This window comes from Ailuropoda melanoleuca, chromosome 6 (genome assembly GCF_002007445.2).
Source record: "Ailuropoda melanoleuca isolate Jingjing chromosome 6, ASM200744v2, whole genome shotgun sequence".
NCBI lineage: Eukaryota > Metazoa > Chordata > Mammalia > Carnivora > Ursidae > Ailuropoda > Ailuropoda melanoleuca.
The window spans coordinates 32803553-32828343 of NC_048223.1; the positions used below are offsets into that span (position 1 = coordinate 32803553).

A 24791-nucleotide genomic window follows, 5' to 3' on the forward strand; every position below is an offset into this window, starting at 1 on the left:
TTAGCATTGTTTAGCCACATCGTGAAATGCAATGGGAGATTCCCAATTTGCTTCTTTACATAAAGTATTTCAAGGTGTTTACGCCATAACATTACTTCCTTCGTGACTCTTCATATATGGCTCCTGAAAAATACTGTTAGAAGGTGTGTTCCATCCTGGCAACAAGAGGGGCGGCCCCTGGGTAGGAAGAGGGTTTGTTTCTTTACTACCTGTGCCCCACACCTGGACCGACCCACAGTTCAGAGTTCTACACAGGGACTTACCACAGTTGTAGAGCCAACCCCTAGAACTCTGGAGAAAGTTTTCATCTCAGCAATGGGCTTTGATTTTTTTTTAAGATTTTATTTATTTATTAGAGAGCGAGCGAGTGAGCATGAGAAGGGGGAGGGTCAGAGGGAGAAGCAGACTGCCTGCTGAGCAGGGAGACCCGGATGCAGGGCTGGATCCCAGACTCTGGATCGTGACCTGAGCTGAACGCAGCTGCCTAACTGACTGAGCCACACAGGCTCCCCGAGCATCAGGCTTCTGAAGTAAGAATGAAACAACTACAACAGCAGACAATAAAATGGATTTATTTAAAAAGAAGACTACAAAAATTTGACATTGAGAAAGATAAAAAAAAAAAAAAAGACACAGGATTTAAATTGATAAATACAAAAGCGACTGGCTATAAACAATGTAAAAATACATTTCCCAGTCCCCAAACAGAACATAATTTAAGTACAGCAATTATAAAATTTTTATACTGTATGTGCATTTCCCTTATAATTTTTAAGAATCATTCTAAACAGTTTATTCGTATAAAATATAACAAATTAAGTCTAACATGGCTGTTAATAAAAAATTATGTTAACTTTCAGTTTATTGAGTGTGCCCTGTTTTGGACACAGAAGGGGTTTTGGTCCTAAGTTCTCCTTGAGAACTTTTTATTTTCCAATGGTCTTTTTCCTCTCATTTCATTCTATAGCAGGAGGCTAATCAGTCACGGGTCCCATAACAAACAGTATGAAGAGAAGTTCTAGAGTGACCAAAAATACTAGGGAATATATGATCTTTCTGAACAGGGAAGGATTAAGTAGACAGCTACGAGGCCCACTTGTGCCCCAAGGAAACAAATGGGAGCCAAGCCTCAGAGCTGAAGCTCAGTGTCAACAGCTCCATGTGTGAGGCCGGCGGGGACACGTCCATCAACCTCAACTAAGTCCATGCGTGCGGGGGAGGGGGGGCTGAGGTAGCCCAGACAGTTTGCTGTGTCTAGATGTTTTCAAATGACAGGGGTACAGTTGGGTGTGAAATTCCAGAACCTGCCGACCAGAAGCGAGTTCTTTTTGCACCACTCTTTATTCTTGGAACCCAGACCCGGGCTATTTCTCCTCTTTTCGATGGTACACCCAGTAAGGACAGCATCAGTGATCGGTTTCATCATCTCCCAGGGAGGCAGTGGGACTGCGCCACCCACACTACCTAGCACCCAAGCTCTGGTACGAAGGGATAAGGTCCTGAGTCAGTAAGACAGAGCGGAAGCTGTGTCTGGCCATAATGATGGATTCTGACCATGACATTTGCCACATCAACAACACACAAATGAGAAATTTAAAAAGGACAGGGTCATTCAATCGTCTCCCTGGAAACATGATTCCACTCCTTCCGATAGAAAACCCAGCCCAGCTAGCCTGGGAGACCTCCACCAAAGTCCTGACGCATGGGCTCATTGCCTTAACACTGGAGTCCCGAGTCAAAAATCCAAAAGGAGGACAAGAGAGGTCTACTCTGTGAACCACTTGGTCAGAAAGGTCCTTTCTCGAGTGCCCTATCTCGCTGGTTCCAAGAAAGCCTGGCAGCAAGAGACAATTCTTCCAAATGATCAGAACTAGTTATGAAGTGTCTCTTGAGAATGGATGGACTGCCCCCTTACACCATCATCAGTATTAATCTGGGCAGGATTTGCTACATGTTCACTTTCCTACAAACGGCTCCCCTGAAAAGAAGTCAGAGTAATGCCCAGTGTGGGAACAAGAACCCTAAAGATCCTGCTACATATTCGATGCAATTCAAAGGGCCCCAAATTTTGGACCACCTGAAGACCACGGCCATCAGGCGAGAGTCAGAGCTGGAGGCCCACCTCTGTCGATGATGGAGCAGCGTATGGACCACGTGGATAAAGAGACACGAAAGGGAGACTCTCAAAGAGATGAAAAATCAAAGGCTGGGGTTTTAAAAAGAGGGGAGGCTTCAAAGAACACACTGAATGGGACCTGCAGAGCTGTATTAACTTCAGGAGAAATAACCGTATGCCAGTAAGGGGAAGGACCAATTTCTAACTCATAGTACGAACTTCTCTCTTCAGACAGTAGTAAGTGGTTGATGCCTGTTTTTAAAATTACTTTCACTGTATTGTGCAAAAAGTGTGTCTTCTTTATCTTTGGTCCTTAGCCATGAGAGTTTCTTCCATTTTTCTATGTGTTATATAATCTTTTTTTTTTTTTTTTGCTTATCAACAACGACCAAAGTGCAGTATAAACATGGGGTTTCTGATGTTGCTGCTTTTACACATATAAAATACCAATACCTGCCATACGGTTTCTATTAGGCTATAAAAGGTCTCAAAGAGTTAATAATAATTATCCTAAAATGTTACAATATAATTTTAAGGCTGAGATACAGTAAAGCCTGGGTATTACATTTTTAAGGGAAAAAAACCCCTAGACCAATATTTTAAATAGTGATCTCTCAAATATACATTACATTTTATCTCATCATCATCAAAAAAAAAAAAACCCAAAAAACTTATGGCTAAGCAAATTAATTTAAAAATAAAACAATTTCTAAGTGGATGAACTTAATCATGCTGGCTGTATAGCCTTAATTTGAAAGCTGGGCCTGGTAACAACAACAGAATAAATTATTATCAATTGAGCTATGTGATTTAAAGAAACAACTGTCCTCGCCTCCAAAACAAACACAGAATCATTTCATGTGACAGCAGTTTCAACTGTTATTTAAAAAAATTTTTTTAAACCCAAAAACTCTGGTCTAATTTGCAGTGACTGCCCCACAGGCCAATGTTAATAAAACGGCCTTCCTGCCCTCCCCACCTTGCTCTCCAAAGGAAGTGGTTGAACAATTACACAAATTCTACGTGAGCTTCGGCCAGGGCTCAGGCACCACGCAGTCAATACCTTATGGAACACCCGGTCCCCAAAGTCCTTAAGCATTAAGGGGTTCTGTGAGGGCCCCTGCCCTCCTGGTAGCCTCTGGTTTCCTCATCTGGGGCTCCTGTTGTCTCTCCAAGAACTTAAACACAGAGTCAGACAGGAACATAATACTTGCTAGAAATCCAAACACCTGAGGAGAAGAAAGAATAAGGGTTATATAGGACAGATCTGGGAATATAATCTCACATTTCCTACTTGGCTGTAGGAGTGTTTTATACAAAGCAAGACGATTCATCAGTTTAATCTTATCTACACTCTTCCTTTTTAAAAAGATTTTATTTATTCGAGAGCGCGCAGAGAGAGAGAGTGCGCTTCAGAGACAGCATGAGGCAGGGAGGGGTGGGGAAGGGAGACAGCAGGAGCAGAGAGAGGGGGAGAGGGAGCAGACCCCCGCTGAGCAGGGATTCCCAATGCAGACCTCCTCGGGATCATGACCTGAGCCAAAGGCAGACGCTTAACCCACTGAGCCACCCAGGCGCCCCTACCATATACACTTATTCTTAACCTTAGTAATAAAAGACTTTTTAAGGCCATCAAACAAATAAATGTTACAAAAGAAATTCTAGAATAATGGCTATTAGTTGAAGTTTCACAAAACAGAGATGTCCTGTCTTAGGTGTGCATGTGTATATGTGGGGTGCCAATCTGTGAAATTAAGGTTAATAGAGGAAAAACAAAATCCTATAAAATGAAATAAAATACAAGATTATTAGCAATGGTTAGACTGACCCACAGAGGAGGTAAGAGAAATACGTGAGTAGAAGCTAAGCATAGGTGAAAATGGCAAGAAGTAATCACTGTCCATTGACTGATCAACAGAAATTCAATTCTGAAGATACTTATTAGGTTAAATTACCTAAAAAATATTTTCTAGTTAACTGTCACACTGTAATGACACAGCAACATGACACCACTACCTACTTCCTCTTCCTTAAATCACTTCCTCATTGTACTCTTCTAACATATGATCAAACATTCTGAGAATTCTGTCAAGAGATCTTCACTAGCAAAACCCTTAAAGAAATGGGGGCCAAAGAACTGCTCTGTAAAAAGAGAAAATTGATATAGGTAATGGCTAAAGTCCCTTCCACTTCTAACACTCCATCTCTCCATGATTTTTATTTTATTCTTGCTTTTCATTTTTATTTATATTCAGGTTAGTTAACATACAGTGCAATATTAGTTTCAGGTGTACAATACGGTGATTCAGCAACTGCACACATCACCCTGTGCTCATCACAGCAAGTCACTCCTTCATCCCCATCACCTATTTACCCTCCCTCCACCCACCTCACCTCTGGTTAGTAACCAGCAGTTTGTTCTGGATTTTTTAAAGCTTTTATTCATTTGACACAGAAGACGGGGAGAGAGCAAGCACAAGAAGGGGGAGTAGCAGACGGAGCGAGAAGCAGACTCCCTGCTGAGCAAGGAGCCCAATGCTGGACTCAATTCCAGGACCCTGGGATCATGACCTGAGCCGAAAGCAGACGCTTAACCGACTGAGCCACCCAGATGCCCCTGTTCTAGATTTTTAACATTTTGTTGTTGTCTGCTCTAGTTTCTTGACCCTTCACACCCAACCCCTCTATCCTAAAGAATATGCATTCTGCCTCATCTCACTGTAAAGCAAACTCAACTTCAAATTCATTAATTCACCCAAACAGCCCCAACACATCCAACCTACATTTAATTATCAATCCCACATCTCCAAACCCAAGTCACTTCTCCCCTCTGGAGTTCTCATTTTGGCTAATGGCATCTATCCCTTTATTTGCCTGGCAGACATATTACATGCTTTAAGGACAGACCAGACTTCACTGTGTCTGTGAAGCCAGCCCTGACCCCCTCGAGAGCTTCAGTCCACGCAGGGCCTTCTATGCCATATTATCCAGACAAATGATCTTCCAGATCTTTTGCTTACATACTTCACAATTTCTTTCTTTCTTTCTTTTTTAATGGATTCCCTCGCTCATTTAAGTTTGTAAATTTCTTCATAATTTAAATAGTTCCAAAAAGTAATTTCCAGCATATTATAAATACGGAATTTTAAACTACCACTAACTCTTAAATATATCCAATGAAATCTAAATACTGTACTAACCTAATACATCACCTACTTTTAACTCACAAATAAGCTCTGTTTTAATAGGTGGGGATTTCATGCCACGTACTCTTTCCCCCTTCAACTCAACTTTCCTCAATTCTATTTCACTTCCTCCAAGGATTTTATTTTTTTAAAGATTCATTTATTTATTTATTTGAGAGAGAGAGCGAGCAAGCAAGCTAGGGGAGGAGCAGAGGGAAAGGGAGAGAATCTCAAGCAGACTCCCCGCTGAGAGCGAAGGCCAGGATGAGGGCTCAAGCTCACAACCCTGAGATCATGACTTGGGCCAAAACCAAGAGTCAGCCACTCATCCGACTGAGCCAACCAGGTGCCCTCCTCCAAGGATTTTATAGTAATACATTTTCATACTGCAAAACATTTTACTGATCACCCTTATCATACTCCCCGGCAATAAAAATATGTATATAAACTGAAATTAACCATAAGGGTCTATTAAAACTTTGATTTTTCTCTTCATGTACCCACTGGTTCATGTGCCCATGCAGAAGTATTATTTGTTGCTTGAATGAGTCACGGTTCAGCATTAATTTAATTTGTTTTATTTTACATGTTTTACATCTGTGCTAATAAACCATGCTCATGTGAACAGGTAGATAGAACCATGCAAGTCTCTGAACTCCCTTTGAATTGTTCTGTAATTAAAAGTAGTTTTAATGATCTATTAGCTGACAAGTCAATTAATTATAACTTCAATTTTGTCAGGAACCAAGGATTAACTGGAAACGAACTGACTTGCAAGAGGATTTGTTACTCAGTTATCAGTTATGCACGTTCACAACACTGGTACCAATTCAGGTGCATGATCCTTGATTTGTAATTCTGAAATCCAAAAAGCTACAAAAATAAAGTTTTCATAATTTCCTGGGCTCAAAAGTGGCACAAGGTAAAACTACTTACAGTCTTTATCCTTTTTACTGTGAGTATTCATGCTTCAGAAACATTAACATGTTGGATTACACGGTGCTGCCCCAGGCCCTCTGAAGGTGTCATATAATATGTGCAGTACTACCTTTCCAAAAACCAGAGTATTCTGAATTCTAAAGACAAAAAAAATCTGCCCCCCCCCAAGAATTTCAGATAAAGACAATTACTTATCTATCTCTTTTATTATAAAGGCTGAACCACTGGATCATTTCTCCTGTGTATTCTCTACACCTAGAATGGAACCTAGCATGTAGCTGTATTTTTGCTGGACTGAAAGGAGAAAAATATAGGATAATAAAGTCAATTCTACCACTTCCATTAGCAGTGACATGTTCATATGTGGAGTAAATGGGTTTTTATTCTAAATTCTAAAGACAGGTTCTAGGTTTCTAAGGCTATCATATTTATTAGCTCTTAGATACTCTATTCAAAATTACACTAAAAAATAAATTACAAGACAAACTACTCTCCCATACTGTATCACGGGTCAAGTACTTTCCAAATTCTGTATTTCTAAGGAAACAAAACTAATAAGCAAGGATTCGAAATACAAGGTACTCACAGTTGCAGCGATCTCAGCGTTGGTCCTGTCATGTGTGGAAACGAAAATGATGGATGCCAACAAAAACACACCTCCTGTTCCCAAAGTAATATAAAAATCCTGTAACACGTGCATAAAGAACACAGTTAGCTTGACAGAAACGAATGCTTTTGTTTTTACTTTTAAAAAACTTCAGTGACACAGTTTTTTCTTCACACAGCCCAAACCTACATACTCCAGCTTCCAACTTTCCCTTAAGTTTGGCGTTCACTAACCCCCTGTAAAGAAACACTATTCACACTTTACACAGGCATATTTAGAGTACTTTACAAGATAATCTTTTAATAAGCACAGTTCCCCAAAAGGTTGTGTGCGTGCACCTGTGTCTTTTTCTCAAGGACATATTTAAATTATCAAAGCCAAAGGTTTATGAAATCCCATCTTACTTTCAGCAAAAAAAAAACCCAAAACCAGAAACAAAAAATTTTTCTTCCCTTTCAAAGTAGAGACAGCCCCTGACTTACAATGGTTCCCCTTGTAATTTTTAACTTCAAATGGTGCAAAAATGTTACACGTTCAGGAGAAACTGTACTTCAGACTATGAATTTGGACACTGTCTCAGGCCAGCGCTGTGTGGGACAATCCCCCATCGTGATGCTGTGCAGTGGCAGCGGCTCCTAAACCTATCATCAATAACCCATCCAATACAGAATTCCTATGCTGACATTGTACACTTAATATTTATAAAGAAATTAAGAGATTTTTCTCTTTGCTTCTAAAAGAGGTGGTTTTTCTGCAATACTCTGTTTTTCCTATTCCTTTGAATACTATTTCAAATCTGCGACATACAAATAAAACTCCACTTACTGTTATCTGGAGTACATTCAAGGAGGTATTAAACAAGACAACCATTTTGAGACAGAATAACGTGGTGTTCAATAAACATGGATTCTAGAACCAGACTGAGTTCAAATCCCAGTTATGCTACTTCTTGGCTCTATGACTTTGAATTTGTTACTTAGCACCTGTGTGCCTTAGTTTCTTCATCTGCAAAATGGGAGTAATAACAGTATCTTCGTCACAGGTGATTCTAAAGATCAGAGTTAATTGGTAGAAAGTGCTTAGATCAGTGCCAGGCACACAGTAAATGCCCCATAAGTGTGGGCTGTTGTTACTCTTGGCAGAATCTGAGCCACAACACCTTGGAATAGAAAAGATTCCCCCTTCAGAAAGCTCACCCTCCCCCATCACCCAGACACTACCACCACCACCCTCTCAAAACATTTTCTGTAAAACAGAAAACTTCTCTGACATTAAAAAGTATTTAAGTACATTAATAAGTTGAGATTAAAAGCGATTTTTAAACCTTTTAAACAAACATGAAATCCTTACAATGTTGGGTGGAAAGTACAGCATATAGGACTATGACTCTTAATCACCTATGAACAGATAAAAAAGACCCAGAAGAGATACAGTAAAATATTTACAAAAGCTGTTTTAGGATGAAATGACTGATTTATTCCCCTCTTCAACATTTTAAGATCAGTACTTACTCTAAAATAACTTTTTAAAAAATAACTTTAAAATGCTCCTTTGATGTAATAAATGTTTTATATTGTTTAGTTTGGTCAGACCATTAAACTGGAAAATATTGTAATATTGTTTCTTGTCAAAAAGATCAGCGTTCTTAAACACTACAGATGCCACACTGAAGTAAAAACTAAACATTTCTGAAAATATTTTTACGGACAGTGATACTGTTTTGCCATTGAGAGATAAGAAATGAAAAAATAATTTCAATCTTTAATGTTTATAAATTTATACACTGGAACTACCAATCAATCAGCTCAAATATACTAGTAAACTTTTCACTTATCCAAAAACCTTACCGCATACCTCTTTGTAAGAAGGAAGAATTGACAAAGATTACAAATATAATTATAAAAAATTCTCAGGTATTCTCTGCATCCTCTTAATATGCATTCCATACAATAAATGGATTCTGCTATTGTCATCATTACAGGGAGATCCCTGAGGTGATGACATTTGCCCAGAGAGCATCAAAAGTTGCTAGGGCGCTGGTTCTAGCAGGGGCAGGCCAGAGAATGGAATAGAGTGTGGAGGGCTTTCCTGGGTTCCAGTCTCAGTTTATTTTTACCCTAGCTGTGTAACTTTGGACAAGGTATGTAACCACTCTGAACCTAAATTTCCTCACCAGAAAAATGGAGCATTACAGTGTGAGGATTCTAAATCACAGCACATAAAGCGTCTGGCGCAAGTGCGCAGACAGCCGCTATCATCAGGAAGTTACCCTTCCTGGACACACCATGAGCTGCACCTATGTGCTCTTCAAAGGCTTGGTGGATGTGATTCAGATCCGACCTGTTTTGCAAAGTTATTTTTTTAACTGTTGTGGTATCAACTTTGTTTTTTAATTTTTAAACTTAAAACAATTCTGTTAAATTAGGTAATGGATTCTTAGAGCACAAGATTTAAAAGGTACCAAAGGATATACAGGAAAAAAGTAAACCTCTTAGGTGTGTATTAATATATGACCCAATGCTTATTTCTCATTAATTTAAAAAATTAACAGAATCTTACTGGCTTTGTACTGATCTTGTTATCCTTTGTTCTTAATAGTTAAAAATTCACCCTAATTTGAAAATGCTTTCATATGTCAACCCTGACATATACAATTTTTCACAAACCACTACCGTTAGCTCCAAAACTACCAAAGAAGGAAAGTGCTCGATTCTTTCTTCTTTAAGTGCAGTAAGCATGTGAATCATCTCATGTGACATCTCACAAATCCACACTATACTCAAATAAAACATGCACCAGCAGACTGTCTTTAGAAAGTTATGCATCACTGATTCTGTGAAAATAAAATTCTCGTGTGCGCTTTCATTAAAAGGGAAATTCACTAAAAGGGACATTGTTCAAACAAATCCAACAAGTGCTTTAATTCACTCACTGATAACTTCTTTCATAATAAAAAAAAATCAAAACAAAACAGGCAGCATTATGTGGTGCTTTATTTGAAAAGCTCCAGAAACACATCGCATTAGTTCATCACTGTCTAGCGTCTCGCATGCTGCCTGGCGCAGAGCAGGGACACAATGGACAACAGTGGAACCCATGCGTGGCGCGCTGAAATGTGAGAAATCAGAAGTGACAAAGATCCTAGTTTTTAAAAAATACCTAGTGTGAATGAGATTAAACCACCAATAACTGTAAACCCCTGACGGCGTCTGTCCCTCACTTTCTGATTTCACTTTCCCCCTCTCCCACCCCGCCTGGCAGGGATAATGGAGTTGCTCAGGGGCAGAGCTGGACCCATGGAGAGCGTCTTCTCCTGCTACTGAGTTTTAAAAGCCTCGCTCGTCTGAATAATAAAACTACATAAGCTTCCAAAAGAGCCATGTTCTTCGTAAAGGGATTCTACTTTTTCTCAGGCTTACCGACTGCTTGACTTTGGCAGTATCGACGTGGTCATAAACCGGAGTGCAGTACACGATCAGGATGAGGAGACTCAGAAGAAAGGCGCTGCAGCTTACGAATTCGAAGAAGTAAAGTCCTCCACACAGTGTACACTGTGACACGACCTCCTCGCAGATAAAGGCCAGCAGGGACAGCAGCTACAAAGGAAACAACACCGTTTACGCAAGTGTTTTCCAGAGAAACCTACAGCATTCAGAAAACTCATCGGTTCACTCAACTTTCTGTGAAGTGGAGACTGTGGCAAACGAGATTACTGATCGGACCTGGTCTCCACAGAACTTCACACTCTGGTTGGCTTGAAGGGAATCCAAGTACACAAATAATTCACTACCAAGTGCTAAACGCTAGACCTGGGGGAAACACAGAGTGTTGCTCTAAAAGCACCCAGGAGGGGCCCTCCACTTGGGGGCAGAAAGGCTTCCTGAAGCAAAGCGGAGACCTGATGGACAGGAGGGTCAGTTTCGGGGGTGAAGGACAGGGAAAGAAACTCCAGGCAGAGAAGCAGTACACAGAAGGACCTGGAGGCGAGCGTGCCTGGCACCCTCCCGCCCCAAGGCACCCATAGATCCCACCACCCCCTGCTGAACCCAGAAAGCCAGTTCAGTCAACATGGTTCAAGCATCCAGTGTGAAGGAAGGGGATGGCAGCACAGAAATGATAAGACAAGACTAGAGAGGTAAGCAGAGGCTAGATCTAAATGTCCTCTTTTACTAGTTTAAAAAAATCTGGATTCTAAGGGTTTTAAAGCAAAGGGGCGGCACGTTCAGGCTTATGCTTTCAGTGGTTCTCACTGGCTACAGCACGGAGACGGGGCTGGGGTAAGGGCCAGTCTTGGGGCGGATGTCCAGTTGGGAAGCTGATGCAAGAAACCAGGGGAAGACAGTGAGCTGGGTGGTGGTAACAGTCCTGCAATCACTGTGAGAGGCAGCAGAAGCCCTTATCAGGACGCATACAAATAGAGTAGGAAACAAGATAACAGACCTGAACGCTATTTTAACTTAAAGCAAAAAGGCATGTTTATTCACTGATCTTTTGAAATAGGGCTTTTCTCTGGGTTTCAGCCTACTGATTGGAATTCCACGTCATATTTTCTGCATTCATCACTTTCATCATCTATAATTACCACCTGCAGACTAATGTTTAGTTGAAGTGGAGCAAGACCTTGGACACCTGAGAAGCAGAGTGCAGAATCCTTGTGGATTTGGACTAGTTTTACTAGCCCTTTACGGTTACCTCACTCTTACTTAATTTCGCAGCAAATACTTTAGTAATTTATTTTTTGGACTTTCCAAAGCATTCAATTTAGTTTTCACAAAAACAATTACTTTCCCCACTCAATTTCAGTCTGTGTAATATTTAATTAAATGTTTGACCATAAAAAATATAATTGGCAGTAGTGGGAATAACCCAAGTCAACTGAAGGCAGAGGCAAGAATGCTTAAGACATTGTCAGAATGGAGTGCACCGAATGGACAATGGTAAAGTCCGGTGAATTCGGCAACTCAATTAAATGCAAGTGGAATTTAACAGCACTCCCACTGTTGAATATAAGATATTAATATACTGGGGCCTCACTGCAGAAAAAAAGAGTCGGGGTTTTTTGGTCTTTTTTTTAAGAGGCAAGGATGCTGGGAAGAGAATACATTCTGTTCTAAAGGTGCTGTGTATGAGGGGTTTGTGAAAGAGTTAAGGGAGGTGTCTAGGAGGCACAAGGATATACAGGTCTGCAGCTCAGGGGAGAGGCCTAGGGCAGAGATGAAGATGTGGGCATCAGCCAGAAGAAAGCCAGCTTTATGCAGAACTTGGAGCAAACCCAAGATTTAAAGGATGTGCAGAGAGGGTGACGCCAGCAAAGGACAATCAGGAGCAGCAGTCCAAAGAGGTAGCAGACCAAGGAAAAAGTATTTCTACCAATAGAAAGTAAGCACGGGTAACGAATGCTACTTAGAGGTCGGGTAAGAACAACACTGAGACACTGCCATCAGACTGAGCTACAAGAAGGCTGCTGGTGACATCAGCAAGCCCACTGCAGTGTAGTCAACCACGGAGGCTGAGATTACAGTACTGTATGATGGGAAGTGAGGGGGAGACAAAGCAGTGGGATAGAGCCAGCAGAGTCAAGAGGCAGAGTGTGAAAAGAGTGGCCAGATAGGGCAGTAGTGGATGAGGTCAAAGGGAAGGGAGTTTCAATATGGGAGAAAACTGAGCATGATTAAATACGTAGGCAGAAACCAATAAGATGGGTGGGTCTAAAGACGAGGAAGAAAAGAGGCTCTCTATAGATAGGATTCAGGGCCCAGGTTTGGGGCTAACTCTTCTCTAGAAATAGGAAGGAAGAGAAAGAAGAGAGGTTCACTTGGACAGTTTGTGTGGGTTTTGTGAAGGCCAAGGGAGTTTCCTTCAAGCATGAAGACCATCAAAATAACTGGTGACCTAAATCAAAGCCTATTGGGAAATGCCACTTTGCCCCTTAGACCAGTAGAAGCAACCAGATATATTAATGGCAACAAGAGTGCTACCAAAATCAGCAGATATATTGCATACTATAAAAATGTTATCCTACAAAATATTTTCACTTTTAAAAAAGATTTTATTGATTTATTTAGAGAGTAAGAAAGAAAAGCATGAGTGGGGGGAGGGGCAGAGGAAGAGAGAGACCCTCGAGCAGACTCCCCGATGAGCGTGGAGCCCGACTCGGGGCTCAATTCCATGACCCTGACTGAGATCATGACCTGAGCTGAAACTCAGGAGTCGGAACACTTAACCGACTGAGCCACCCAGGCTACAAAATATTTTCATCAAACAGAAGTTAAGGGTACACCACTCTGGAAAACAACTGAGCAGTTTCTTAAGAACTAAACATACAAATGCTGTATGACCCAGCAACTGCATTCCCACATTCTGCATATGACCAGGAAAAATGAAAACATGTCTGTGCAAAAACCGATATATGAATGTATGACAGTTTTATTCATCATAGCTCTGGAAACTGGACACCATGCAGATGTCCTTCTTTGTTAAGCAAACTGTGGTAAATTCATACCATGGAATGCTGCTTAGCAATAACAAGGAACAAACTTCACATCTGCAACAACTTAGATGAATCTCCAAATTATGCAGTGAAAAAATCCAAAACTCAAAGGTTACATACTACATGATTCCATTTATTTATGTTTTTAAAGATTTATTTATTTATTTTAGAGGGGGTAGCGGCAGAGAGAGAGGGAGAGAGAATCCCAAACATTCTCTGCGCTGAGAGTGGAGCCCCACTCAGGGCTCGATCTCATGACCTGAGCTGAAACCAAGAGTCAGCGGCTTAACTGGCTGCTCCACCCAGGCGCCCCCATGATTCCGTTTATACAGCATTCTTCAAATCACAAACTACAAAGCTGGAGAACTAATTAGTGGTGGCCAGGGGAGAGGAGAAAGGTGTGGCTGTAAAGGGGTGGCATGAGGCAACCCTGTGGTGATTAAGATGGTTCTAGAACAGTTGTGGTAGTGACTCTAGGAAACTACACAGGTCACACACAGACACATGAACACAAACTGAGGGGACCTCGCTGTATGTTTTGTTTCGCAAGTTCCTGCAAATCTATAATTATTTCAAAATAAAAAGTTTAAAAAAATGGTCAAACCTAAATTGGTAGGAAGGTTTCTAAGGGATTTTTCCCCCTAACTGGCAATACAAAATTTCATATATCCCCACAACTGAAAAGAAACTATATTAAAGGATGAACACAGAGCCTATTGTTATGATCTCCTACAAGTTAGTAAGACATAAAATAGTCCAGCATATCCCAAACAACCGCCTTCAGACAGAAGTTAGGTTAGGTAAACTGTTCCCAATTATTACAGCATAGGATACAAAGTGACACACCAAGACAAATCCCAGAAAAGTCACTGTGTAAGGGTACTTCCTTAGTCTCCTGTAATTTTAATTACAGGGTGAGTTTTTACATGACTACAGTATAATGAAATACTAAATGTCTACTATTCCATTTGCTTTACTCTTCCTCTATATTAAGTCTTATCCAACTTTTAGGAGTTTCTCTATGGCAAATATACCTCAGGTATATAAAAGTCAACTAACTATGAGAAGGTATCAGCCTAAAACTCTAACTGGGGTCTGAGACTAGCTGATCTTGAGCCATTCTTATTACAATAATTAGGTTATCAGGAACACTCATCTGTGTAAGCCATAGGACAATAAAGTCTTTTCTGTAGAGATACAGACTGCTTGTCTACTCTCAGTAAGAAAAGGGCCGGACCCAGCTCAGCCAGCAGCAGTCAGGGTCTTCCGCACCAGTCCTGTTCCAAACTTATTAACAGGAGTCAGTCTCACTGACCTTAAGGCCTCAGAGCAGTAGTAAGAGGCCAGTTCTGCCTGGACATCCTGAGAGAGGAAAAGGGTATGATATCAAGTTTGGACGTTTACTAGTTACTATTCTCAGTAAAAGGCCAAAAAATCAGCACTACAAACTATATTCAGTATGAAGTTTTCTCCTGACTCCCCATCTGTCTGATGCTCCGAACTTTCCCACATAATCTCCCACAGCACTCTACAGTATCTTTACGTTGAACACCTGAAAGTAATACATGTCAATTATACCTCAATTACAAAAACTTTTTTAAGAAGTGCATTTGAGTATTATGTATCCAACACTGTAATATGTATAGGAAGATGTAATGACAAGGTAATTAACAAGGTCAGTGTATAAGAAACAATACACCTCATAACTGACCATCCATTATATGTAGATTCAGGAAATCTCAGGAAAACACTCAGATCCACCTGGACTAATAGTAGCTAGAAAAGGATAAGTGGAAGAGCAAGACTCAAAGCAGGGCCAAGAGACACACAGGATCTCTGGACAGGCAGAGAATATTCCAGGTGGAAGATAAAAAAGAACAGATTCATGGAAGCAAGAATTTGCATGGTAAACCCCACAGGGATAATACCGCAACTGACCGAGTGGGGAGTGATGATGAAAATGTTTAAGGAGCTGGGTGTGGTTATGTGGTGATCAGGCCAGGGAGCATAGACTTTCGGATGAAAGCAACAGGGATTACCTGCCTGGTTTAGCTGGTTAGAAGACAGGAGGAGCAGAGGACTGGGTGGGGCTTCAAACAGTATCACAATTCAGGAGTAGGAGGGAAAAGAGCAACTCACACCTGATAAGCAAGTCACAGGGGGTCTGATGCCTCTTAGGAAAACTCCTTAATAAGCAAGTGAACATACTCCCAATCATTAATTTAAAACAGTGATGGGGGTGGGGGTGGGGGTGAAACATGGCTGATCTTAATCATATCTCCTAATTTATATATATTTTTTGGTAAACGAACACTTCTTGTATTAAAAAAGAAAAAAATTTAAGTGTGAAAGTCAAGGGAAGGAATAATTTCAAGAAATGGGTAGTCACCAGCATTAAATACCAAAGTGGTTAGGGATAAGAAAAGAGGTAAGGTCACTGGCTAAGGAAATCATTATGAATGTTAAAAATAAGTTGAAAGACTCAATTATTATTTCCTGGTAAATAGTTTCCTCTCATACCATGAAGACCTCACATTAAATGCTGCTTACTGACTACTAAGTTAAGAACCTAACAGGACACCCAGTGTGACTACTTCTAATGACGTAAAATTTCACCCAAATAGAACTATGGGAACTGTCAAGCTTTTGGAGCTGGGAGGCCCTTGGAGGGCATAGTCTCCCACCCTTGTGTCTACAGGTAGTGGAATGAATCTCTGATAGGCCAGGACCCACACTGGCCAGGCACAGCCCAAAACCCAGGTTTCCACTCTGTGCTTCTCCCCCCCGGCCTTAACATTGTTTATTAAGCTGATTTTACAACTATGTATGTTTGTGTGGGTTTTCCCTTAACACTGGATTTTTGAAGTTACAATCAGAATTTTGTGCATTTCCCCTTTTGCCGTTTAATTTTACATTAAAACCAATGTGCGAGGGTCAACACATTTGGGAAATCTTAAGTGACTAAAATGTGGCTTACTCACAGTTCTGGTGATTTAAACATTCAGATAGTGACTACCCTGTGTCTCTCTTCATTTCAGTTTCACTACCCCTTCTGAAACATCAGTCTTCCTTAAAATTAACAGTCGTTATATTAAACACAAAGTCTCCATCATTGGTCTTTAACAGTTTACTACTAAAACATTTTTTATAAAAAGAACTTCTTAATGTTTGCCATTCGTTGTATTATAAGGCCCCAACTACAAAATTATATTAATGTGTGAATTAATGAACTTGCTACTAAAACCTGTAGTCCTATGTAAGGTCCAAGTAAACAAATCTGTCAGCCTGAAGTTAGGCTAGGCCTCCCTTGCCTTAGGCAAATATTTACTCTCACAAAGGTTCAAAGATATAATTTGCTGACCTTATGGATCTTCCTCAAGGTTAAAAATAGAGCATTTCAATTTAGTACAGATCAATTTTCACATTGAAATAATGAAGAGAGCACCAATATAAGAGAAATTGCTTCTAAGGGATTTGTTTCTTGGCACTTACAGAGTAACATTATTTTATAATTTGATAAATTTAAATCACTGGTGAATTCTAAATCAAACTGCTTGCCTAAAGAGTCATTATAATCACAGTACTGTGAGGCCATCAGGACATTCAACTGGTACCATAAACACAATGTCAGTTTGTTGCAGAGAGAATATTACACATATTCAGATCATTGCACCAGGTTACTAGCAAGGAATTAAGTTGCCCAATGTCAATTTTCCCCTGAAAACAAAAACAAACTCCCTCAAAAATAACAACAACAAAAACTTCACACAAACACAAATTTGTGTGTGTATATATGTGTGTGTGTATATATACATATATATATATATATATATATATATGCGCATAAGGACCAATCTAAGGATAAAATAAACTGATAAAGAAATAAACTGCCGAAATTCAGGACCACAATGACTCCTTACATTGCATTGCCAACCGAGTATTTCTCCTTAAGCTCTGAAGGGCAGATGGTAGTTAAGGGATGCTAAGGTTCTGGACAAGCCTCTGACAAAATTAAGGTTTTATGTGAATGGTACCAGACACAGCTACATAATTCCAAGAATACATAACTCAAGAGCTAGGTATGCTCCTTGACCTCTAACCACTCCTTTATCTGTAACCTCTCCTGTTTGCAGGCTCTACCTGTTTGGTGTTCAGCTCTGTACCAGCACACCCCATGGAACCCCAGAGATTTGTAAAAACTTAAATAGTGAAAAGACCCTCGGAGGAAATCCAATTCAATCTCCTCGGAGTCTAAGAATTTCCTAAATATACAGAGTCTGATTTTTAAGTTTTAGAGTAAGGTTCCTTTCTCTTTTGGGGTTTTGAGACTTTCATAAGATTTGTGGGTCTAGAATAACATACCCAAATGCAGAAATGCACCACATTTTGGAGAAAATGTCACTGGGCTTGCACGTCCCTTGTTAAAGTACCTCCTCTTCTGACTATAGGTTTCTACATTACAGCTGTTTCCTTATTGGAGCTCTGCAAAACCACTTAATTAAAAAAAATAAGTTATCTAAAGTAAAACAACCTAAAGGCAGAATATGACTTAAGGCAAAGACTTTGCCTGTTGCCCCAGGCTGGATGACAGCTTTAATTTATTTCATTATAACTTCCTTGGGACTTTCTGGGTAACTCCTGTAATATACACTACTGTGAAAAGACAGAGGCCCTCACTCAAATAAACAAAGCAGGAACTAAAAGATAACAATCAAAATGGAAAGCAATAATGAAATATTTTTAAAAATCTCTATTAAAGAAACCATTCTTATAACATTACAAGTTCCCCATAAGTAAATAAACGCATACCTTTCACTGTACTTCGCTTTACTGCATTTCACAGATACTTACACTCTTCAGATTGAAAGTTTGGGCAACACTGAGTCAAGCCAGTCTACTGGTACCGTTTTTCTAACGGCATTTGCTCACTTCATGTCTCTGTGTCACATTTCAGTAATTCTTGCAATATGTCAAACATTTCCATTATTATATTTGCTATGGTGATGTGATCAGTGATTACAATTCGCTGAAAGCTCAGAAAATGGTTGGAATTTTTTTGCGTTAAAGTATTTTATTTATTTATTTTTTTTTTTTAAGATTTTATTTATTTATTTGACAGAGATAGAGACAGCCAGCGAGAGAGGGAACACAAGCAGGGGGAGTGGGAGAGGAAGAAGCAGGCTCATAGCAGAAGAGCCTGATGTGGGGCTTGATCCCATAACGCCGGGATCACGCCCTGAGCTGAAGGCAGACGCTTAACCGCTGTGCCACCCAGGCGCCTCTGCGTTAGTTAAAGTATTTTAAATTAAGGAGCGCCTGGGGGGCTCAGTCTGTTGAGCATTCGACTCTTGGTTTCAGCTCAGGTCATAATCTCGGGGTCCAGAGCCTGCTTGTCCCTCTCTCTCCCCCTCTGCTCCTCCCCCTGCTCATGCTCTCTCTCAAATAAATAAATAAATAAAACTTTTTAAAAAAATTAAAAAAATATATTTCAAATTAAGGTAGCACTTTTTTTTTTAGACATAATGCTATTGAACAGTTGACAAACTACTGTATGGTGCAAACATAACTTCTTTATGCACTGGAAAACCAAAACATTCATTAGACTCGCTTTATTGCGATATTTGCTTTATCGTGGTGGTCTGGAACCCAACCTGCAGTACCTCTGAGATAAGCCTGTAAATGGATTTCAAGAAGAGACATTAGTTTTTATTCTTTCCCTCTTTCTCCTTATAATGGAGAACAAGCAGAAACAGTCTACCAATCCTTGCAAGGCAAATTCATCTCCCCCTCTTCTCCACATCCAAGTAAAGTCTAGTACCAAAATTTCTGGTTGTATGTCTATTCCAAGGGCATGGAACTACAGTTTATTGAACTATACAAATAAGGTAATGGGAAATTTTACTTCAGCTTTGTCATTTCTGATTAGAAAGGAAAAACAGACAACTGAAAATGAGATTTAACTCCAATATCGATGATGTCTGTAGAGCAGCAAGAATACTTTAGATATAAATACTGATCTTTTCTGTTCTAAAGAGTTCTACTATGTGCGTAGAAACATTTTAGCTCCACAGCAGAGCAACACCACTGATATCTTAAAGTCCTGTTAGAACTGACAAGAGAAGAACAGGAAGAAGCATCTCTGGATAGAAGGAAGACATGATATAAAGGAACAATGGCAGGAGGGAGCCCCTGATGCCTGTTAACAACTGAAAGGCGGCCTGCGTGGAACTATCTAAAACGTGGCTGGAGAGAGAGAGAGTGCCAGACCCTCTTGGGTTCCGTAGGCCACACTGTCACCTGCCTCCAAGTGATTTCCAAACTATTCCCAGATGTGATGATTGTGACAACCAGAAAGTGGTGCCAGTTTTCTGACAGCTATTTTTCTATTTAATAAAAGTAGGTCATCTGAGTTCTAAGAATGTAAGTTCTGGTTATCAGAGTTCCAAGAATTTAAGTTCTTCCCAAGGAAACCAACTGGCTATTTTTACTTGAGATGACTAAACGAAAAAAACAAAAAACCAAGCGAAACCAACTTAGGAACATTCTAGGCAGTCTGATTTTTCGTCTGGCAGAAAATGTTCATCGTTGCTTACAACAGAACATCGGATGTCAGTAAGTATGCAATTGGAATTAAAATTCAAAGACGTTTTGACATTTTCACTAGGAGGTTTAAGGTACCTTTACTGCCTAAAGTAAAGGAAAACTCAACGAAATTCAGAGAGGGGTAAACCATGCCCTACTTTCGCTACCTGCACGCAAATACGAGCTGTCCTTTTCACTCTGTTACTTTGTACACACATATTGCTCATCCAGAAGTAATTCTTTTCCCGTCAATATAAAACACTTGGGAGACAATTTCTTGGATACACCCATCTCAATGCCATGCGTGGAAACGGAAGACTTTGTCCAACAAATTAAACTGCCCCCACGGGCTCGTAACAGGAAAACCACAAGAACCAGAGAAAGATAAACAAAAAGCACTTGGGAGTCTAAACACAGGCACTTTGGGCGATAATGCAGAGTAACAGCTGGGAGAGGAGACGAAGGTCGTAACAGAGGATGGAGTCAAAGATTCTAAGCGGCTGACTTGGGTTTCCGACGCATTTCCTGGACCCGCGCAGCACCCTCGGGGGCCCTAGGTCGTCACCGGAGCCCCAGCGGAGGTGGGACTGGGGTGCAGAGACTCCGGGCGGCGGGAGGTAACGCCCCCCTTTCCCGGCGAGAGAGAAGGAACTGGGGGTGTGGAAACCGCCGCTTCCTGAGCAAGCAGGTCGAGAAGCAGCAGCAGCTCGGCAGCCTCCCAAGCCCGCAGGCCGGCGGCCCCGGGGGCCAGACCCCCTGTCCCCGGGCCCGGCTCGGCCACCTCGGCCGCGGACTTACCAGCTGCAAGACTTTAAGCGCCAGCCGACGCGACGGAAGCCGGCTCAGGGAGAAGTAGGCGGCGAGGCCGCTCCGGGCGCCCCTGACTGGCCTCGGGTCCTCCTCCGTAGTGGGGCCATACACCGCTCCATTCTCCATCGCCCAGGAACGCGGTGGCCGAAGAGGTGGCGGCCGCGGACTTCACCGACTCCAGAAGGACCACCAGCAAAGCCGTCACTTCCTGGGTCTCCGCCCACGCTTCCGCCCCACCCCGCCCCGCCCGCTCTAGCTCCGCCCCCCGCCCCAGCGCCTTATCCCCTCAACCCCACTCAAGGTCTGGGGAGAAAATTTCGCGCAGAGAACAACATGTCCTAAGGACCGAGGAAGGGAGGAGAGGAGAGGAAGTAGGAGATGTAGGCAAAGACCACAAAACGTAGGGGACTTGCAGAGCAAGGAAAGAAATTAGGTTTCATTTTGAGCGCAGTGCGTTGTCCGAAAGGACTTTAAGGATTGCTCCCTCCTGCATCTCTCCAGATTCCTTTTAGTCTTACTTGTCGAAACCATTTAGTTTAGTTGTCTCTTCCTTGTGCAGCAACTCCCGCAGTCATATATGTTAATTTTGTGTGAACTTGAGGAAACTCATATTTTTGCATTTTATGTTAGCAACTGAAGTTGATTAGGTTGCAGGTCAGGCACACATACTTTCTCAACGGTGTAACATAGGTACTACATTACTTTCATTTTACAGATGAGCAAACTTAGGCCAAGAGGCGGAATATATCCCAGGTCAAACAGCTAGGGGTAGCTGGAATGCAGGCCTGCAAAATCTGACTCACAAGCTTGTTGCTAACATGAACCCAGCAAACCTCAGCCTCTAACCCGTCTCTCCATCAGAGCCTCAAAACCCATGGAGGAGGGGAGGAGCCACTGCTGCCACCTACTTCCATATTTAATTTACTCTTCTCTGCGGCCCCAAATCTCCCTTTCTTCCTCCGGTAACAGAACAAAAGCTCCTATTCAAATAAAGACACAAGTAGATACTACTCTGCGGGGGCTGTCTATACAGCCAGCCCAAACTACACTTTTGTCTTTGGTTAAATGCGCTCTAAATGTCCTGCCAAGCAGCCACCAACCCTGTTCAATAAAATGAGGCCACTGTGTTTTCATCAGGGCTACAAGGACTCACTGCCCTGTTATTCTTCAAGTTGCCATCATCCCAAATCAGACACTACCGAGGTCTGAAATTTACTTTGGAAATGCATCCAAAAAAATAAGACAGGTGGATGGGTAAAAGACAGATGGGTAAAAGGATAAGCCTGTGAGAAAGCAACTGCAGTAACATGTTAACGGGGTAGTATATGGATGACCACTGTACTGGTTTCTTAATTCAACTTTCCTGCGTGTTTGAACATTTTCAGGATAAAATATTGAGGGCAAGTTAGTTATATTTAAAAACTTTGAGCAAGGAGAGAAGATGGGCAGAGTCTCTCAACCCTCTCTGTTTATTTACGGTGCACTAGGGCAATGCTCTAGAAGGTCTCTGCTTCTCTTCGAATTTAGAAGAGAGTAAGAATTTAGCTCGTGATTCACAAACTTTGGGATGCCTAAGAATCTTCTGGGAGGTTAACTAAAAATAAAGATTCTTGGAGATCTCCCCCAAAATTTCTGAATTTGGGTGGGTCTTGGGAATATACTTTTGTAACAGGTTCTCCAGAGGATACTGATGAGAAATCGTGCATATGGACGAACACTGTTTTATAATGTGATAAGAATGAAAGCCATTAGGTAGGAGACAGCGTATGTGCCATAACTTCCTTTGAGCTGATTGATTTAGGGGTACCCAAATCGATTAGAATAAGGCACTAATACCCTTCCCAGTTAAAAAAAAAAAGTGTGCTTCAGTTAAGTTTTCTTAATAAAAGGCCAACTAAAGAGTTTAGGGCTTCATGAACAAACACTTGTATTAGGGACCCCATTTGATGGGTGCATCCGCACGGAAAACTGTCATGTTTGTTTATGAATAAACAATACTGAATAGTTAAATGCTGAGATTTGCCACAGTAAAATGAGATATCTTATTAATGGAGAAAAGATATACCAAAGAGAAAAAAGAAAGACTCATTTAAGTTTTGAAGAATATTCATTTTTCTCCTTCGATACTAAATCGTTAATATTTTTTAAAATAAGAAATGGGAAACATTTGCAAAAAGATAGTTTGGGAAAATATACTTTAATGAGATTTTAGATTTAGATTTGTTACTTTTTTCAGTTGAGATTTTGACTTTTCAGAGTCCCTACTGAAAAAGTTTTACTGGCTTTCTTATCTGTATTAGCACAGTTAGGCAATGCTCTGGATACAAAGTTGGATTATAGATGAAGCCCTACAATGAGGCCATAGAAATTTTCATAAAGGACCATGTCCTAAAATAGAAAGTGATACGTGCCATTAAAAAGAGACAAATTAAATGTGCTGGGAATTCAGAGCAGAGAGAATTCACTTCCAGCTAAAGGACCAGCTGGTGGAGCTTCAAGCTGGGGGGTAAAGGATACTTACATTTGGACATGCAGAAAACAGGACAGAGGGTGCTGTAGGCAGAGGCGCAATAGGAAGAAAGGCAAAGAGAGTACACACAGGCACAGAGAATGGAATGAAGGACAAAGAGGAGTCAAGGAAGACAAGCTTGGAGTCAAATTTTGGAGGGCCTTAAAAAACAGGCTAAAGAACCGGGGGCTTTCCTTTATTGTTGAGCAGTGAAGAAGCAACAAAGTCTTTTAGTTTAGGGAAGTGAAATGACCACAGCTCTTCCTTGGGGATGTTTTTCTAGCAGCCTGATGTAGACCGGATAGGTTACAAAGGGCCAGGTAGGGGCTGTTATAAAAGTTCAGGAAAGCGGGAACAGGGGCTTGAACTCAGAAGGTAAGTCATGGAAATAGAAGAGAGGGGATGGCTTGAAGAGAAGCTGTGGGAGGTAAAAATCAGTGAGACTTGGAGACTGGTTTGTTTGAAGAGGAAGGAGGCATTAACCCTTGTCAGTGTCAAAGTATAAATTTCAAAGAATTAAAAAGATGACTCTCATACAAGTATATAGTAAGCGTGCTTCAAAGATTTAATTTATTAGTAAAGTAATCAGGAGAAAGTAAAACTGGTTGAGAGGAGGATATGAGAGGCTGTGGTATGTGTGTATATGTGCATCTGGATGTACGTTTAGTGTTAAAAAACTAGATTAGACTCAAAATTGACTAACCTTCTACAAGGACAATAAAAATGTTGCCTTTGTGAGTAACTGTAGCAGAGAGAAATCATTTTCAACTCTATCAGACAGAAATCATTTGTAGCTTATCAGTCTCCTGTAATTAACAACTAACTTTACAGACTTTGGGCCCAACTAAATAATAAATAGTAAGTCACATAAAATTATCTTTTCTTAGACCAAAAATGACCCGTAAGTAATCCAGGGGTTGGCAAACTTTTTCTGTAAAGGGCCAGATAGTAAGTCTTTCGAATTATGAGGGCCCTGTAAGTCTCTGTCACAACCACTCAACTCAATCTGGCTGTTGTAGAGCGAAATCAGCCATAAATGATAATAACTAAATGCCATCATGCCGTCATATTCCAATAAATCTTCATGAAAACAGGCACTGGGGCTGGATTTGGCTCATAGTTTGCCAGCCCTGTTCCTGCTCAGTATTTCTCGAACTTGAGAGATCATCATAATCACTGGCGGGCTTGTTAAAGCACAGACTTCTGGAATCCGCCTCCACAGTTTTTGACTCTGTAGATCTTGAGTAAAACCCAAGAATTTACATTTCTAACAAGTTCCCAGATGATGCCTGATGCTGCTGGTCTAAGACCATACTTTGAGAACACTATTCTAGTATGACATGGGAAGGGCACTCAATAATCCTTTAGCCTTATTTCCAGGTTTTGGATCATTTGTCTTAACAAAAGGAAAATGAAGAACTCAGATTAGGACAGAGGTTTCAGTGCCAGAGGGCGGCAACAAGTGGAGTTCCTGGTAAATCGTTTCAAATATGGATCTGGAGTATTGGAAGAGATAAGGCATTTGGAGGATCCACACAGAACTGACAGAACCA

At 40.9% G+C, this 24791-nt stretch overlaps 1 protein-coding gene across 1 annotated transcript; it reads right to left on the reverse strand.

The window, feature by feature from the left end:
- Positions 1-556: 556 nt before the first annotated feature.
- On the reverse strand, positions 557-20941 carry CMTM6 (CKLF like MARVEL transmembrane domain containing 6). Its single transcript, XM_002925592.4, has 4 exons — positions 20718-20941; positions 10267-10443; positions 6827-6925; positions 557-3345 (listed from the first exon to the last, which is right to left on the reverse strand). The coding sequence occupies exons 1-4, from the start codon at positions 20853-20855 to the stop codon at positions 3208-3210; spliced, it is 552 nt and encodes a 183-aa protein (XP_002925638.1). The 5' UTR covers positions 20856-20941; the 3' UTR covers positions 557-3207.
- Positions 20942-24791: the final 3850 nt, after the last annotated feature.